Source organism: Nylanderia fulva, unplaced genomic scaffold (assembly GCF_048542155.1).
Source record: "Nylanderia fulva isolate GAGA-0341 unplaced genomic scaffold, ASM4854215v1 Scaffold3, whole genome shotgun sequence".
NCBI classification, from domain to species: domain Eukaryota; kingdom Metazoa; phylum Arthropoda; class Insecta; order Hymenoptera; family Formicidae; genus Nylanderia; species Nylanderia fulva.
This window is the reverse complement of record NW_028190368.1, coordinates 4,791,749-4,808,800: the sequence shown is the minus strand read 5'-3', so window position 1 is coordinate 4,808,800 and position 17,052 is coordinate 4,791,749. Positions and strand designations below refer to the sequence as shown.

Sequence of the window (17,052 nt, the reverse complement as noted above, 5' to 3'; positions counted from 1 at the left end):
TTTCCGCTTATAACCGAGCGTGTACAGCACAACGCCTCTATTATCATTTACATATTTTATACTTTGATACACGCACTCTTCATGTGAAATGAACAGCTGTAGGAAGTAAGTATTTCAAAGAACAGTATTTCGTGTTTTATTTACACAAAATAAACTGTCTGTATATATTGTACACAAATGCCGAAATTTGAATTCTACATAAGAGAAACGAGTAATAAGCAAGTATATATATATATGTAACCGATATTTAAGACATTTGTATGTTTTTCGGCCTAACAAATAATCTTTAGAAAACGATATTTGTGGATTAGAAATATAATTGGGATGTGAGTAACGGAAATCAAAATCGAATGTGAATTTTTTGCATTTGGGCAATCATTCTTTATTTTCAAAGACCTCACAAGTTATTATTTATCTTCAAACAGACACTTTATCTTATGCCATTTTTAATACTGTAAATATACCTCAGTCAGAAATGATCGGTCAAAAAGACGTCGCATCGATATCGATTCGACCAATTCGTCATTAATTCGACATCAATTCGACGTTGATTTAACTATTATTTCTGGCTGAGACATGTTAAATATATAATTTCAGATCCATGTTCGAATTTCGCTGAATAGATGCAGTGTCGATTATTGCAAAATCGCTACAGATAGTTACAATGTAATTAGAGAGACGATGATTTATCTCTCGTCCGTTGATTTCTTATTATAGATGCTAGACAAGTGATCGCTGTAACTCTGCCAAAAAATGGTACGAACTTTGCTTTTTTTAATTTGTAGGAAAAAATCCATATTTTACGAAAATTTGGATAAGATTTGTGAAAAAAGTTTATTTCGCTCCGTAGAGTTCGTCAAATTTTGCAATTTTTTGAAAAAAATACACTTTACTTTTTAAAGAGGTGAAGAGAGGGAAAGAGAATGAAATCAAAATCGAATGAAAGTTTCTTAAAGTAGACACTTCACCCTTTAAAACAAAAAAAATGTTCAAATACAATAATTTTTCGCGGAGATACGCTTATTTGAATTTATACGAAATTTTGATATTAATTGCGTGTTGCGATAATTTTTTTGACCAATGTATATATCAATTTTTTATATAAAAGTTGTTTTTTCTCAATATAATAAAATCCAAAAATACGCATTATTAATATTATGCAAAATAGATAAAATGACTGTTTTACATATATTATATGTATATGTATATATATTTTGTATATGTATATATATATATATACATACAAAATTTAATCTTATATATATATATATATATATATATATATATACATAATCTTATATATAATATTCTTATATAAAATATTAAAAATAATAATATTTTATTTATAATAATTTTGAAATCAAACAATATATAATTTGCTGGTACAGAGGAATTATATTTACATAATTAATGTGACATAATATAGATTTTTTTGTGTAAACATTAACTATTACAATCATTATTTTGGTATTCTATAATGTTCATTTTTAGTTTTCATCGTTTAAAAATACTCGAAACGTTGTGAAATAAGAGATTATAGTCGAAAAGTACTGGAACATATATAACGACATAAATGGCTAAAATATTATGCCAAAAAAAGATTGTTAATAATATTTGCATTTGCTTTTATATTTATATTTATAGTTATAGTTTATGTTAGTCACATATCATTAAATTTATTAATAAAATAAAATATCAATAAATATTGAATCGTATAAGATGATAGCTAGAAAACAGGCGCGCGATCGATATATACGATAGCTATATAGTTAATCAATTCAATCAATTCAAAATATTTCTCACCGATGTGAAGTAGCTAAGAGATAATGCAGGCATAACACAAGGAATTGAAACTGTTATTGGCTTTTGACTTCTTCGTATAATAATTTGTAGACATTTACGTAATTTAATTGATTGATCGTACCAAGGCATATCAAATGCTGTTTGTCCGATATCTTGGCTCTGAAAAAAAATAACAAACATATATAATAATTCATAATAATTTATGATAATTTATAATAATTTTTAGCGATAAATATAACTTACTCTGTGAATTAAATTTTCTGCTGGCCATGTATACATGAATACTTCTGACAAGGAGGATATAATTAAACCAATATATTGGTATATCATTGTCATAGATTCAGTCTGTTTAAATAATTTGATAAAGAGAGAGAGAGAGAGAGTAGTAAAAATTGATATATCTTTATTTATGGTTTTTATATTATTTGTCTTATTACTTATTATTAATTGAGTTATGTTTGTTATACGCATTAATAGATAAAGATTATATCTATTTATAGTCAAACAGTTGTACAGTTTTTTTAAATGTTAACGCCATTAAATGTCAATAAAGCTTAAATAGAAGCAATAAGAATTTAAGAATGTAGAATTGCTCTAAATGCTTTCAAATTATTGATTAATATATATATGTATATATATACACACATATACATATATATATAAATACATACACACACACACACACACACACTCACGCGCGCGCGCGCGTGTTTACATTGCTTTTATATGGTACATAATTTAATTTTATAATTTATATTAAGTGATTCAAATGTTTTACATATCAATAAAAATATTCTATTTTCTATATATTTAATGGTGATTACACACAAACATACACACATAATTAGAAAACGAAAAATTGTTACGTTCTGCTCGTTTATACAAAAATATAAATAAATGTTAAAGTCAAATTATTTTTATATTATAGCACATGTCGCCATATACAATATTTTCAATTCTTATGTAAAATTATATGATGTATAATTGTATGCAAATAATTGTATACAAAAGTCAATGAGACAATAATTTGCCAAATAAAAGAATAATTTTGTTTATATAACGTGTACTTACGGTAAGAAATAAAAGAAGGATTATTATTGTGCAAATTGTACTACAACATATAGTTGTAAATGCGAAAGGCCGAGCAGCAAAAGTAACTTCAGTTGCACACCTAAACAAAGGTTTATTAAGCATTATATATAATTTACATAGTGTTAAATATTTTTCAAATTACACAATTTATACGATAATATAATTTTCCCACATTTTCATAAAATAGTGTAATGTTTAACTATATAATTGGTTGTTCAAGTAACAACATATGTTTTTTAAATGTTACAGAGAAATATGATCGCTAAGTGTAAAAATGTCGGCAATTATTAGTGTTCACAACTGCATAAAGTAAAAAAGTATTACTTGAGTAAGTACTGATGCTTTCTAATACATTTGACCAAATCGTAAATATCTGTAGTTTTCCGCAGTTCATTGGCCAATATTTCCAATCTTGCAGATATGACCCAAAGTAAAAGACCCATTAAAAAATTGGTACATAATTGCCCTGTTACATGCATTCCGACTACAACGTGATGTAAGTAGATAATAGTTCTTAGCGGCTGATCGTACACATTGAATGGATATTCAAGTGGCATTGGAAACGGTTGATCCATTACTAACGGTACTGCAATGACGCATATTAAGGTACTTATATATAATGTAAATAGAGACACACCGTAAATCATGACACATTTGTCAATGTATCGTTGAATAATCACATCTTCGTGTGGTTGCATCGATTCAGAAAAATGTATCATTTCAAACGTGACATACTGCAAATAGTGTGATACATATTATTGATAAAATAGTGCATATTAGCAAAATATGATCCTTTAATTAATTTACATTTGAGCTTTTTTTATTAAGTACACATAGATACAGTAATTACTTGTATACGTTGTCTATAAATTATATGAAAGATAGAATTTCCAATGCTGTGAATAATGCTGCTTAGAAAGAGTGTTAACACTACTAAAAGTACAAAATCGTCAAAACGAGTTACGATAGTATATATCACTGATACTTCTGCACCTATTGCCAAAATAATTCCTAAATAATGATATAATTGTACGCAAATTATTTTTAATCTTGTCGTGTCTTTTGACAGCGGCCAACACAAACCTGGAAGCAAACTTAACTTTAAAATAAAAATAATCTTTTTTAGCATTACTTTTCCTCGCATGACTACAATGTATTTCGTATCTTATATATTTATATATAAGATCGTAAATATTAATTATTATTTATAATAGACGTTTTAGCACAAGATCGTTAAGAGTCGAAGGAGTGCTCAAGATATTGCGATAAACAAATATATAGTCAAAGGAAGGATTGATGTACGTATATTATGTATTCTTGCACATTTCCGTTTCACATACTTTGAGATGCTTATTGATAAAATTCTCATGCGATAAGAGATGTGGTTTTGCGTGCGCAGGTTCAACAAATAGAGACTTTTTCGCAGTAATAGTCAGTATAGAATAAGTAAATAGCGATTCTGGTATGATATCTGAAGAGTACTATTTATTCTCGGAGAAAAAAACCATAATTGATTGTAAATTATTTAACACATTTCTTACGTTTTTCTTGGCTCTTATTGTAGGTATTGTATTAAGGCGTTCTCTCTTAGAAACGCTACAGGTCAAAGGTGTTTCTACTTATAACTGAGCGTGTACTTATAACAGCACCTCTATTATCATTTACATATTTTATACTTTGATACACACACTCTTCATGTGAAACGGACAGCTGTAGGAAGTAAGGTTCGTTATACTGACTAAATGACGGTATTTCGAAGAACAGTATTTCGTGTTTTGTTTACACAAAATAAACTATGTGTATTGCTCAAAAATGACGAAATTTGTAGATGAGAAAACGAGGAATAAACAAGAATTTAGGTAACCAATATTTAACTCATTTGCATGTTTTTCGGTCTAACAAATAATATTTAGGGAAAGATATTTGTGAATTAGAAAAATATTTGGGATGTTAGTAACTGAAAGCAAAATCGAATGTGAATCTTTTGCATTTGGGCAAGTATTATTTGAAAATGAAGAATACAACACACAAAGACACAAGTTATTTATCTTCAGGCAGACATTTCATCTTATGCCATTTTTAATACTACAGATAATACAAAATCGCTACAGATAGTTACAATGTAATTAGAGAGACAATGATTTATCTCTTGTCTGTTGAAATCTTGATTATAAATGCTAAACAAGTAACCACACTTTACAAGATCGTTTTAAAAAAATATTCCTCGTTATTTGCTGAACAAAAAGTCGGTAATCCTTAGGAGTAAATGAAGAACTTTGTTTATTTCCAAGTAATAGATAAAAATTATGTATTAAAGGGCGGTTCAAACATATTCCTAGCAATCTTCTATTCGCGAGAAAAACACTAATGTATCTGTGTACAGTTTTTGTACATTTTTAATTAAATAGATAATCATTAGAAAACGATAGATATAGTTGCGATTTCGATTTAATTTCGAAGATCACGTTATGTTCTTTATATTAAACTAGAATTTTAATTAGGAAAATAGAAAGAAATTGCACGGAGCACATGATCTAAAGAACAGAAATATGGAAAAAACGTTACATTTTGCGACTTTTTGTGCGAAACAAAATCTATTGTATTTTATTTTGTTTAATGTTTTCAATACGAAATCTTTAATTATACGGTTTCACAAGCGTGTGCAACTATTCAGGGAAAGTGAGGTTGACTCCTCATTGCGTGATGTTTTCAGGACGAGATAAAGTCCATCATTATACTGTGTTTAATTGTTTTTGATTTTATAAGCTAGCTAGTACAAAATGTTCTGTGACATTTATTTGTTTGCTATTCCTTTTTTAAAAAGAAATGCAATGTCGATTATCGCAAATATGACTAGAAAAAACATTAAGTCTACTAGAAGTACAAAATTGTCAATATTATTTAAAATAGTATATATCGATGATACTTGTGCAATTATTGCCAAAATAATTCCTAAATAATGATATAATTGCAAATCATTTTGAATTTCGTCGCGTCTTTTGGCAACGGCCAACACAATACTGGAAACAAACTTAATTTTACAATAAAAATAATCTTTTTTAGCATCGATTTTCCTCGCATGATTACTAATGTACTTCGTATCATATATACTTAGATATATATAAGATCGTAAAAATTAATAATTATTTGGAATAGATGTTTTAGCACAAAATCGTTATGTGTAATGGATCGAAGGATTTTTCAAGATATTACGATAAACAAGTATTTAATCAAAGCGAAGGTTGATGTATGTATATTATGTATTCTTTCATATTTCCGTTTCCTATACTTTGGGATATATATTGATAAAGTTTTTATGCGGTAAGAAGTGGTGTTGCGTGTGCAGGTTCAACAAATAGAGACTTTTTCTGCAGTAATAGTCAGTATAGAATTAATAAATAGAGATTCTGGTATAATATCTCAAGAGTACGATGTATTCTCGGAAAAAACCATAATGATTGTAAATTATTTAACACATTCTTTACGTTTTTCTTGGCTCTTATCGTAGGTACTGTATTAAGGCGTTCTCGCTTAGAAACGCCACAAGGCGAAGGCGTTTATATTTATAACTAAGCGTGTACAGCACAACACCTCTATTATCCATTTTCATATTTTATACTTTAATACACACACCCTTCATGAAATGTGAAATGGACAGCTGTAGAAAGTATAAGGTTCGTTATACTGACTGAATGATGGTATTTCAAAGAACAGTATTTCGTGTTTTATTTACATAAAATAAACTATATGTATATTGCTCAAAAATGTCGAAGTTTGAATTCTAAATAAGAGAAACGAGTAATAAACAAGAATTTATGTAACCAATATTTATGACATTTGCATGGTTTTCAGTCTAACAAATAATCTTTTAGAAAACGATATTTGTCTATTAGAATAATATGTATGATACGAGTAAAATAAGGAAGCGAATATGAGTCTTCCGCTTTTCGGGCAACTATTTTTTTCTTCAGATCTCACACTTTATGTCATTTTTAACACAATAGTAGAATATAAAATTCGATGGCAATGTTGAAATTTTGCTTAATCGATGCAATGTTGATTGTTACAGATTATAAATCGCTACGGATAGCTACAGTGTTCCTTTAGAGAGACGATGATTTCTCTTTCGCCAGTTGGATGCTATAGACAAAAGCTGGACTATGAATGTTAGGAAAGCGATCACACTCTACAAGATCGCTCTAAAAAATACAATTTTTCGCAATTTCCTGAACAAAAATATGCAATTTTTTAGATAAATGAGTAACGTTTTACTTCCTTCCAAGTGATAAATAATAATGTATATAGTGAATAATGATGGATCCAGATTACATCATCATAATCATCTATTTATGAGAAAAATGCACTGACGTAACGTATCTGTGTATGGTATTTGTACATTTTTGTTCATTTAATGATCGGTAGAAAATGATCGAAAGAAATATTTGCGATTTTAATCTAATTTAAAGATGTTATAATACATTTTTTTTAACTATGATTTTATTAGGAGAATAAAAAGAAATTATACAAATCATGATTTGGTGAATAAATAGATAAGGAATAAGAGGCTTTACATATTTCCTAAGCAAAATAAAATCTATTTTATTTCGCCTAAAGCTGTCAATAAGAAAATGTTATAAATATTATACATGCTTTAAAATATGCATTAAGATATTTTTTGTGATTACTACATTTTTTTATTTTTATGAGATGCATTGTAATATTGAGACAATTGCTTTAATTATTATTTAGACTAATTCTTGTATATAATACAATAAATTATATTGATTCAATAATACAATATTATAATATTGGATTATTTATAATTTATATAATAAAATATATAATATAGAATATATATATATATATATATATATATTATATATATAATATATAATATATATCTTTTATATATTTTATAATATGTGTGTATCATTTTATTAATAACTCTTATATATATATATATATATATATATATATATATATATATTTAACAGAAATAATGTGTGTATGTTTAATTTTTAAAAAATACTAAAATACTAGTTTAATAAATATAGATACTTTACCACGTGTTTCGAAACATTTTTCGTCGGATTAATCTATAATATCTTCGTTGACCATTATACGTACCGCATTAAAATATGAACAGGATGTATACAAAAACTGCAACATAAAATTTTTTATTATTTTCTATAGCTATAATTATAATTACATGTTTTTTTACAAAATAAAACTATAAGAAAATTGTCAATGTATACATATATAGAAAATGCTTAAAATAGTTGGTATCAAATTAATAAAACGTGTTAGAAAATAATGATTTAAGAAGACATTAAAACTTCATTAAAATCATAAGATATATAAAAACATGTAATGCGTGATATTTACCCCTGCATAATAACGTAATGATAAAGCTGGAAGAATACCATTAATTCGAATAACTTCAGGTTTCTGTGATCTAAAAATGATTTGAAGGACTTTTTTTTGCATGCTTACACTTCCTTGAAACCACTTCGACTCATATGCTCCAAAACAAATTTTGTTACTCTATGAAAAGAAATAAATTATTATTGTTCCTGTCTAATATAAATTTTAATCGATTCAAATTTTAATAAAAAAATATTACCATATGCATTAAATTATCAGCTGGAAAAGCGCACATAAAAAGTTCAACGCTAGCGCTAAACACTACGATGGCATATTGAATCTTGACTATTATTGGTTGGTCCTATTTATTAAAAATAAGCCACACACACACACACACATCTCTTCTTTGTTGGAATTTAATATAACATGATATAATAATAATTAAATATGGTTTTATGACTGATCAAAAGACCTTTTAGCTTTTTGTCATAAATGATTATCCGAAATCAAGAAATTTTAAGTTAAATAAAATAATTGACGTGATGCTTACAGTAACCATATTTAAACTTCCAAAGACAACACCCATAGTTGTTGTTGTTATTGTAGTCAAAACCAAAGGCCACACAGCGTGAATTATCTTGTCGATGTATCTGAAAAATGTCTATATTTAATTAAAAAATAATATTTAGCACGGAGTAAAATCTTTAAAATTTTTCTATTCTGTTTTTTGTTAATTTTTCTCATTATTTTAAATTAGTCATCGTTTTCTAACTCAGTATTTTTGCGTTGATTTTACAGTTCCTTTATTATACATTTATGACCATGTGACCATTTGATTATGTTGAAAGTAAGAAAGAAAGTATTCAAATATAACATTTCATACGCATGTATATATAAAACAGTCGGAAAATGAAAGTGAACGAAAATTCAAAGTAAAATGAATTGGGGGGTTGGGGGTTCTAACGATTCTAAAATAAGGAAGTTTGCTATTAGTATTATAATTATATAGAAGTCATATGCTAAAAATAAACGCATTTTAATAATAATTTAAAAGCTTTATTTGGAACAAAATCTAGTTATTTGTTTTTATTTTTTTTCTCACACCTCAGATTATATTTTATATTTTAGTAATTTGTATAGAGAGAAAATGTTTTTAGATCGATATAATTATTTACGTTCATAAAAAGTAATAAGAATCGAAAGATGCAGTAAAATATATTTATCAGCTTTCCGCGTAAAATAATTGTAAACACTTGTAGATATTTAGAAAGAATCTTAAATTAGTCATTCACATTTGTGTGTTGAAACTCAAAGATTTGTTCAGAAATGCCTTTATATTAATTAAAAAGTTTTAGTTGGATTTTTGCCTCTCATTAATTTTCTACTTTTATCGTGACCTATATAATCATTGTTATATCCTTATACATATGACTTAATCATTTGTATAAAACGTCTTTTTTAAAAACATTTGTTTATAAAACATGGCATATCATATACATAATATATTGTATATTATGTATTGTAAAATGCATATGCATATTTATTTATAAGGACTTGATAAATAATCAAGATTTGATGAATAATCAATTCTCACCTTAATATTTCATTGTGCAACTTGATGCATGCATCGAGTTCGCACTCAGTTTCGACATTGCGCATCTTTTGAATCAATAATTCTAATCTTGCTGCGGAATAGAATAAAAGCATCGCAATACTGCATTCTATGCACATTCCAGCCGAGACTTGTAAGCCGACTAATGACTGATGTAAATAGATAATACTTTTTACTGGTTGCTGTTCCACAGAAAATGGATACTTTGCATCAGTCGGAAATTGTTGCGGAAGAATTAACGGTCCACAAATGACGCCAATAGCGGCCAGATAACACCATAACGTATAGGTACCATATGTATACTTGTAATCGTCAACATAACGTTGCAAAGTAATACTTGTCTTATCATCCGCTTGCTTGCAAAACATTTCCATGTCATGATACAGCACCTGAAATTATAAGCATTATAAATAGTATTAACATAAATATTAAATATAAACATAAATATTAAATATTTAAATACAAATTGGTACAATAAATATCAGTTTTTATATTTACAACAATTAATTTATTTCTATTCAATGAAGAATACACTAGACTTACATAGAATAAGTATGCTAAAAACAGATTTAATAAAACTTAAAAAAAAAAATATATATATATACATATATATATAATTTTGTTTAATATTGTGCAACGCATAAAAATTCAATATTTAAATCTTTAACAGAAAATATAAAAAAAGAAATAAAATTTGCTACAAGAATCTTTTGTAATCAAATATTTACGCTTTCATTAGACTCGCGCAAGACTCTATACCCCATACGTCTGTCACGTTGCGCGGTTCGCGCGAAACTGATTCTCGATTCTCGTGCGAGGTATCGCGAGCGCGAAGCCGAGATCACGTGACCAGTGGATGCACTGGTCACGTGACTACTGGTCATGTGACCATTGTTCCGCGCTCGAAAATCGCCCGCACGAGATTAGTCTCGCGCGAGCCGCGCGCTATATTTCTATGCATGCATTGCAATAATAATTTTATACATGCGTTACAATGTTTAGGTTTTATTATCAAAGAACAACATAACTTCGCTTCGCGCACGTAATTTTATATTCGGTTAAACTAAACAAAAGGAGAAAGAAATATATAAAGAGATACATATACATGTACAAAATAGTTCTCAAACAATACAATAGAAATTCGGCAAATAAAAATTATGTACATAATAGAAATTCAATAAATTATAATTATATACATAATGGAAATTCGGGAATTAAAATTATGTACATAATAGAAATTCGGCGATTTAAAATTATGTACATAATAAAAATTTGGGAATTAAAATTATGGTCATATTTATAGCATCAAGCAAAGATTAACTATTTGACAATTGTAAAATAAATAATAGAAATAATATCAGAAACACACGTGTAGCGCGCTTGCGTGTAGCCTAGTAATATAATATATATACATAAGTATATATACATATACGTATAATTATAATATAAACTAAACAATTAATTTTTTATTATTGATATTTAAAACATAGGGAAATATTTATTATAAACATACGGAATTATTTACAAATATTATCTCTTTTCTATTAGTTTTTTAAATCTAATTGAAACTAACTCTAATTTAATCAAATATAACCCTAATATTTCATAACGCGTGCTTAGATTACATTACATACAAAAATTAAAATGACATACTTATTTCAAAGACTAAAGAATGATTGCAAAAACAGGCCTAAAATCGCGCCTGTAGACTTTGTAGACTTCGAGTTTTTATACGATTTTGGTGATAAATGATTGTATATTATGCACGTGCGACCGCCATAACCGCATATCATTATATGTTGTACCCTTTGTTGAGCTTTCTACATTATAATAACGAGTGTATCCGCTGTCTTACGAGTTTTTTGTAATAAATAATAAACAAGTGCAGAGAAACATTCTCAATCGTATTTCGTGAGGCAATCCTTCCACGATAATATACGACGGGACATTCCCGACTATTCTATACCGAACATATTGGTATTCATCCTTTAAAAATTTTGAATTGAAATATCTTAGCAATAAAAGGTATGCTCAATTTGAATTTTTTAGAGGATGAATGTTTGATGATATACAATCATTTACCACCAAATCGTATCAAAACTCGAGGTCCACGAAAAGGACGATTTTTACGATCACTCTTTTATAATAAAGTCAAGAATAATATTATTTATAAAGTTCATGTTATTAAATAATTATCCATTTTATTTTAATGTTATTTCGACTAAATTTTAGAAACTATTTATGTATATTTGTTTGTAATTATTTATAATGCTTGCATCAAATTTCTCATAAAAATTACAGAAATCTTTCTAAAATACAATCAGATTTGTAAACTTGTTTGTGCATTATACATACAATATATTATTATGTATATTTTATAATGTTATTATAAATAAATTCGTATATAAAATTGCATACATAACAATTATTATATATATTTATTCTTTCCGCGCATATACATACGTTAAATTTTATTTCGATAAGACTCATCAAATTTTATATACATACTTGAAAAGAAGTATACTGTACAAGACACACCATCATTTTGATCGTGACTTGAAGCACCGCACAAGAGAGACAAACTGACTTTGCTAAAATCACAGGATCGTCACGATACTCATAAATTGACCTCAGCAGCGGAAGTAATAGTAAGATACTGCTGAAGTAACACATACACCAGCTAGCTTTGAAAAAGGTAAAAGATTTTGTTAATTTTGGTGACGGTGGCCAGGCGCACACCAATGCCACGCTGATTCTTATAAAGCGTATAGCTTTAACGGGCGTAATCTTCGATATCATGGTATGGTCGGCGTACATACGTTGTAAATACGTTATCAGCACAGAGACTCCATTGGCTATACGTTATAAATTCTCCTTGCACCCTTCACTCTCTTATGCCAATGGATTTCCTTCACTGTAACATTTTGCATTTGCGCATTGTGAAAGCAAATAATAGATAGAGTGCAACGAGGATTATTCACAAGGTAAGTTACAGGTAGATTCACATAAACAATAACTGTTCTAAAATTTTATAATATCTTATGGTCATTATTATATATTTGAGTCATACGTTAATTATCAACTTATCGAAATAAGTCAAAATTTAATATAGAAATGACTTCTAAATTTTTGTTTATTATAAGAAAATTAAATTAAATGTTATACGTTGATTTTGAAACATGCTGTAACTTCATGTAAGGCTCGTTATGGAAAGCTGTTAATGAATAAAGTATCCCCTTAGGTACTTGCATAATTATATCCTTGGTTAGCATTGCATCTATATGTAAAGATAATAACGAGTTACAACGAAGCAGATAAGACACTAGTATATACAGTTGTGATATTTGATAACTATCGTGCAACTTCCGCACTTAATTCATTAAATATTATGCAAGGCGTTAGTAGTTATTCGATTGTTAGGAAGTACTGTGTGTCTTTTTATTGAAGCATATATATTTTCTCTCACTTTGCCATGATATTTGATCTGTGATAAACAAGCGGACATCTATTTAGTATTAGTACATATTGCAGTGAATTAGCAATTAAATTATATCTTTCAACATAATAATGGAATATTCTGGTTTGTATTAATTGTTAAAATATTAAACATTTTTTAAAATAAAATATTAATCATTATTTATTTATATCGGTTTGACATAATTTTGAATTGTTATAAATTTCTTATTTTATTAAGTTACTGAAGAAGATTCTTATTTTTATTTTTACAAAAACAACTAAATATGTATGTTTTTGTAAATAATAAAATATTGAAGAATAATATGTTAAATGAGTAACGATAAATCCAAAATCATAAAAAATTAAAAAATAATTATTCTAAGAAGCTAAAAATTTTTTAAATATTATAAACAATTATTATATATATAGATATTAAAAATAATTTTTCCGTAACAATAATAATAATGACAAAGAATTAATAATAGCCATTTCAAGCATTTCAAAGCCATTAAATTCTATTTATATCTGACGTCTATTTAAAAAAAATAATTTTATATTTTAAAAAAAATTTAATACAAACCAAGAAATTATTTTTAAAAACTGTTAACAAGACTGTGATGTTTGATTTTTATTTTTAATACTATTTATAAGTTATTATACACGTTTTATTTATACTTATATGTATGTGTATATATACACACAATATACACACACATATATATGTATATATAAGTGTAAATAAAATTTATAATATATACAGGGTGTCCGGTAACTAACGGACCAACGATTACAAATGGATTCTTTGGTCAATTTGGGAACGATTTTTTCTCAGCGAAAATGTCGAAAAAGGTCATCATTTTTTACAACTTTCCAATATTTGTCATTATGTATCTTTATAACTAAGCCTCAAATTAAAATTTTATTATAGTAAACTCTACCTGAAATTAACTGAAGAATGTAATTATGTTAGACTTTTAACTCCAAAACGTTTAGTTTTCAAAAAACCCATTTTTTTTCAATCGCTTATAACTCGAAAATTATTGACTTCTCAACATTTTTGCTAAGGAAAAATCGTCTTCAAATTGGCCAGAGAATCCGCCCTTAATCACTGGTCCATTAGTTACCGGACACCCTGTATATATATAAATTTATATATATAATTTATATACATATACATATAATATAAATTATATTGTAAATTTTTAATCCATAATTTATTTTAATTTTATGTAATATAAAAAGCGAAGCTGCTTAATAAATATTAATCTATGTATGTGTAAAAAATATTATACAATTAATTTTACATTAAACATTTTGAACTTTGAAGATAACTGACTCATTGTAGATTAGAATATATCGGCAAACGCTAAACTTTACTTATCGATAACAAACATAGACATGTATCGAAAGAAGATCACATTTTACTTGTAAATTTTTACTTCATATTAACTTTTTTTCATTTTTTGTTCAAATATTAATTATTAACAACTTTGATTAAAAAAGTAGAAAAAATTATCTCAAAAATATAGTTATTAAAAATTATTACATCAAAACACTATCTTTGGATAATAATTTAAATATCGTTACCTGTGACTGTCGTATGTTAATTGTTATTAATTAATTTACAGCATAGAATTGATAATAACTTTCATTATAGATGTCATATGAGATACGTTCTTTATTAACTCGCCAACATTATTGTTTTGATTTTTGTGTGCACTTATTAGCATCACTATCCATATACCGTCGCGAATATGAAGACAATAGTACATTAATAAAAAACTTGTTGCTTGCTTTTTTTTATATTCGGTGACCACGTGTTGGTAATAGTCCAGATTTGGAGAAGGTAAAATCTGTTGAAGAGCTTCAGATAAATATAAATATAATATTATGATATCAATTTTTGTTGTATAGAATATATTATGGGTAATTATATGAGAAATTAAGCAGAGCATCAAAGAAATATTATATTGTAGGAAAAATGGCAGTTGAAGACAAAGTGCAATCAATAGTGCGTTAATTATTTATTTGCTAGCCTTTATGGTAATTACTAGTATTTAATCTTCCATAATTATGGGAAGTAAGGTGGATATATATATATATATATATATATATATATATATATATATATAGTAACTACAAAGCATTAAGCAGCGCATCACAGAAATATAAGAAGAGAATAATATTTTAAATATTTTAAATATTTAATTTATATCGCCTATGTTTTCAATTATTAACGATATTAATTATAGCAAAATAAATGATCGAAAAATAGTTATTAAAAATTATTTGCATATATAGGAAGAATATTAAGAATTGATAAATATCATTACCTGTAATTGTCTTCTCTTCATTGTGCATAGAATTGGATTGATAACACTTTCCAATCCAGCTGATGCATTAGCTATATTCGCCATTAATATGTTGACATCACTGTTTTTATTCTTCTAAGTCTGTATAAATACTGTCCACGTCAATATTAGGACAAACATACACACATAGCAATAAATATTACGAAGAAGAAGCTTATTTTTTTTTTATATTCGGATGCGACGGCCACGTGTTTGTAATGGTCCCGCATACTCGGATGAAGTAAAACATCTGTTGAAACTTCACATGAATAAATGCCATCGTGCCATCGATATTTGTTGTATAGAATATTCTCAGTAACTATCAAACATTAAATAGCGTATTACAAAAAAATAGAAAGGGCAACTGGGTGCAAAATAGTGCAATTATCAATAGCGTATTAATTATTGGTCAGCTAGCGTTTGATCTTTCATTATAATTATACTGATATCATGTTTCGATTTTTGTATGTATACATTAACATTGGTATTCGCACTGTCGCACTGTACGTAAAAGTAGCAAATATAGTAATATAATGTGCGAAGAAACGAGTTTTTTCTTTCACTAACCGGATTTGGCAGCCACGTGTTGGTAAAGGTTCCGACTCGGAGTATATAAAGCAACTGTTCGAACTTCAGGTGATAGAATACTATATCGTGGCATCAATTTCTGTTGTATAGAATTCTGAGTAATTACAAGGCATAAACCGCATAGAAACATTAAAGAAGTATCGAAGAAAAGGAAATGGGAGTTGGAACGCTGCGCAATTATTAGCGCATTATTTATTTATTCGCCTAGCATTTAATCCCTCATATTAATTGCTAGGTGTTTTACTCCTATGTACGTGGAAAATAAAGGCGAATACAAACATAGCCACACACAAATCTTTACTAAATATTAAATTATTGAAGTGTGTAATTAGCCTTGGTAGAAGGATATAGGAAGGGAAAGATAGAGTAGTTGGGAGCGAAATGGTGCAATTAATAGCGCATTAATTATTTGTCGGCTAGCGTTTGATCTCTCGTGATAATTACTAGTATCTATTCCTATGATCGCGAAAAATAAAGTTGAAACACGTGCGATATATGGCACGCATAAATCTCTCGATAATTATAATAATTATCTATACTATTGTTGATCAGCTATTTGTTTCTACTACCTTAATATCTTTATAATTTTATAATTTTATAATAAGCATAAATTGCTCTTTCATTTATTGCTCCCTAGATTATTAATGTTTATTATTGAAGCACTTTTAAAATGAAAAACTACAAAATTAGAAAATTGTTCCATATAATAATTTATTGATACAGCAGCAACGCTGTAAGTGTTATATAAAATTTTAATGATTTTGATAAGTGAAATACTACGAGAAA

The 17,052-nt window shown here is 27.2% G+C and overlaps 2 protein-coding genes and 1 long non-coding RNA gene across 3 annotated transcripts; 1 reads left to right on the top strand and 2 right to left on the bottom strand.

Moving 5' to 3' along the window:
- Positions 1 to 1,478: 1,478 nt before the first annotated feature.
- LOC114931372 (odorant receptor 10-like) lies at positions 1,479 to 4,485 on the bottom strand. The gene is made up of 6 exons (XM_085484364.1): positions 3,746 to 4,485; positions 3,220 to 3,629; positions 2,875 to 2,974; positions 2,047 to 2,148; positions 1,804 to 1,962; positions 1,479 to 1,550 (listed from the first exon to the last, which is right to left on the bottom strand). Exons 1-6 carry the CDS (start codon positions 4,037 to 4,039, stop codon positions 1,488 to 1,490), a joined length of 1,128 nt encoding a protein of 375 aa, XP_085340490.1. The 5' UTR covers positions 4,040 to 4,485; the 3' UTR covers positions 1,479 to 1,487.
- Positions 2,746 to 7,508, top strand: LOC146722574 (uncharacterized). The gene is made up of 4 exons (XR_014925079.1): positions 2,746 to 2,984; positions 3,145 to 3,223; positions 3,314 to 3,501; positions 6,965 to 7,508. It is a non-coding gene; the product is annotated as an uncharacterized LOC146722574 (long non-coding RNA).
- A 396-nt stretch (positions 7,509 to 7,904) lies between these two features.
- LOC114929336 (odorant receptor 4-like) lies at positions 7,905 to 12,759 on the bottom strand. Its single transcript, XM_029300876.2, has 6 exons — positions 12,380 to 12,759; positions 9,854 to 10,260; positions 8,810 to 8,909; positions 8,519 to 8,620; positions 8,281 to 8,439; positions 7,905 to 8,055 (listed from the first exon to the last, which is right to left on the bottom strand). Exons 1-6 carry the CDS (start codon positions 12,686 to 12,688, stop codon positions 7,987 to 7,989), a joined length of 1,146 nt encoding a protein of 381 aa, XP_029156709.1. The 5' UTR covers positions 12,689 to 12,759; the 3' UTR covers positions 7,905 to 7,986.
- Positions 12,760 to 17,052: the final 4,293 nt, after the last annotated feature.

What these genes read in the sequence shown, in the direction of transcription:
- LOC114929336 (XM_029300876.2), bottom strand. Translation starts at nt 12,688, where the DNA reads ATGTACGCCGACCATACCATGATATCGAAGATTACGCCCGTTAAAGCT. An exon ending in TTGCACAATGAAATATTAAG is followed by an intron (nt 8,910 to 9,853) that starts GTGAGAATTGAT and finishes GACATTTTTCAG; the next exon opens with ATACATCGACAAGATAATTC. An exon ending in CATTACGTTATTATGCAGGG is followed by an intron (nt 8,056 to 8,280) that starts GTAAATATCACG and finishes TTTATGTTGCAG; the next exon opens with TTTTTGTATACATCCTGTTC.
- LOC114931372 (XM_085484364.1), bottom strand. Translation starts at nt 4,039, where the DNA reads ATGCGAGGAAAAGTAATGCTAAAAAAGATTATTTTTATTTTAAAGTTA. An exon ending in AAGCATCAGTACTTACTCAA is followed by an intron (nt 2,975 to 3,219) that starts GTAATACTTTTT and finishes ACCTTTGTTTAG; the next exon opens with GTGTGCAACTGAAGTTACTT. An exon ending in TCCTTCTTTTATTTCTTACC is followed by an intron (nt 2,149 to 2,874) that starts GTAAGTACACGT and finishes TTATTTAAACAG; the next exon opens with ACTGAATCTATGACAATGAT.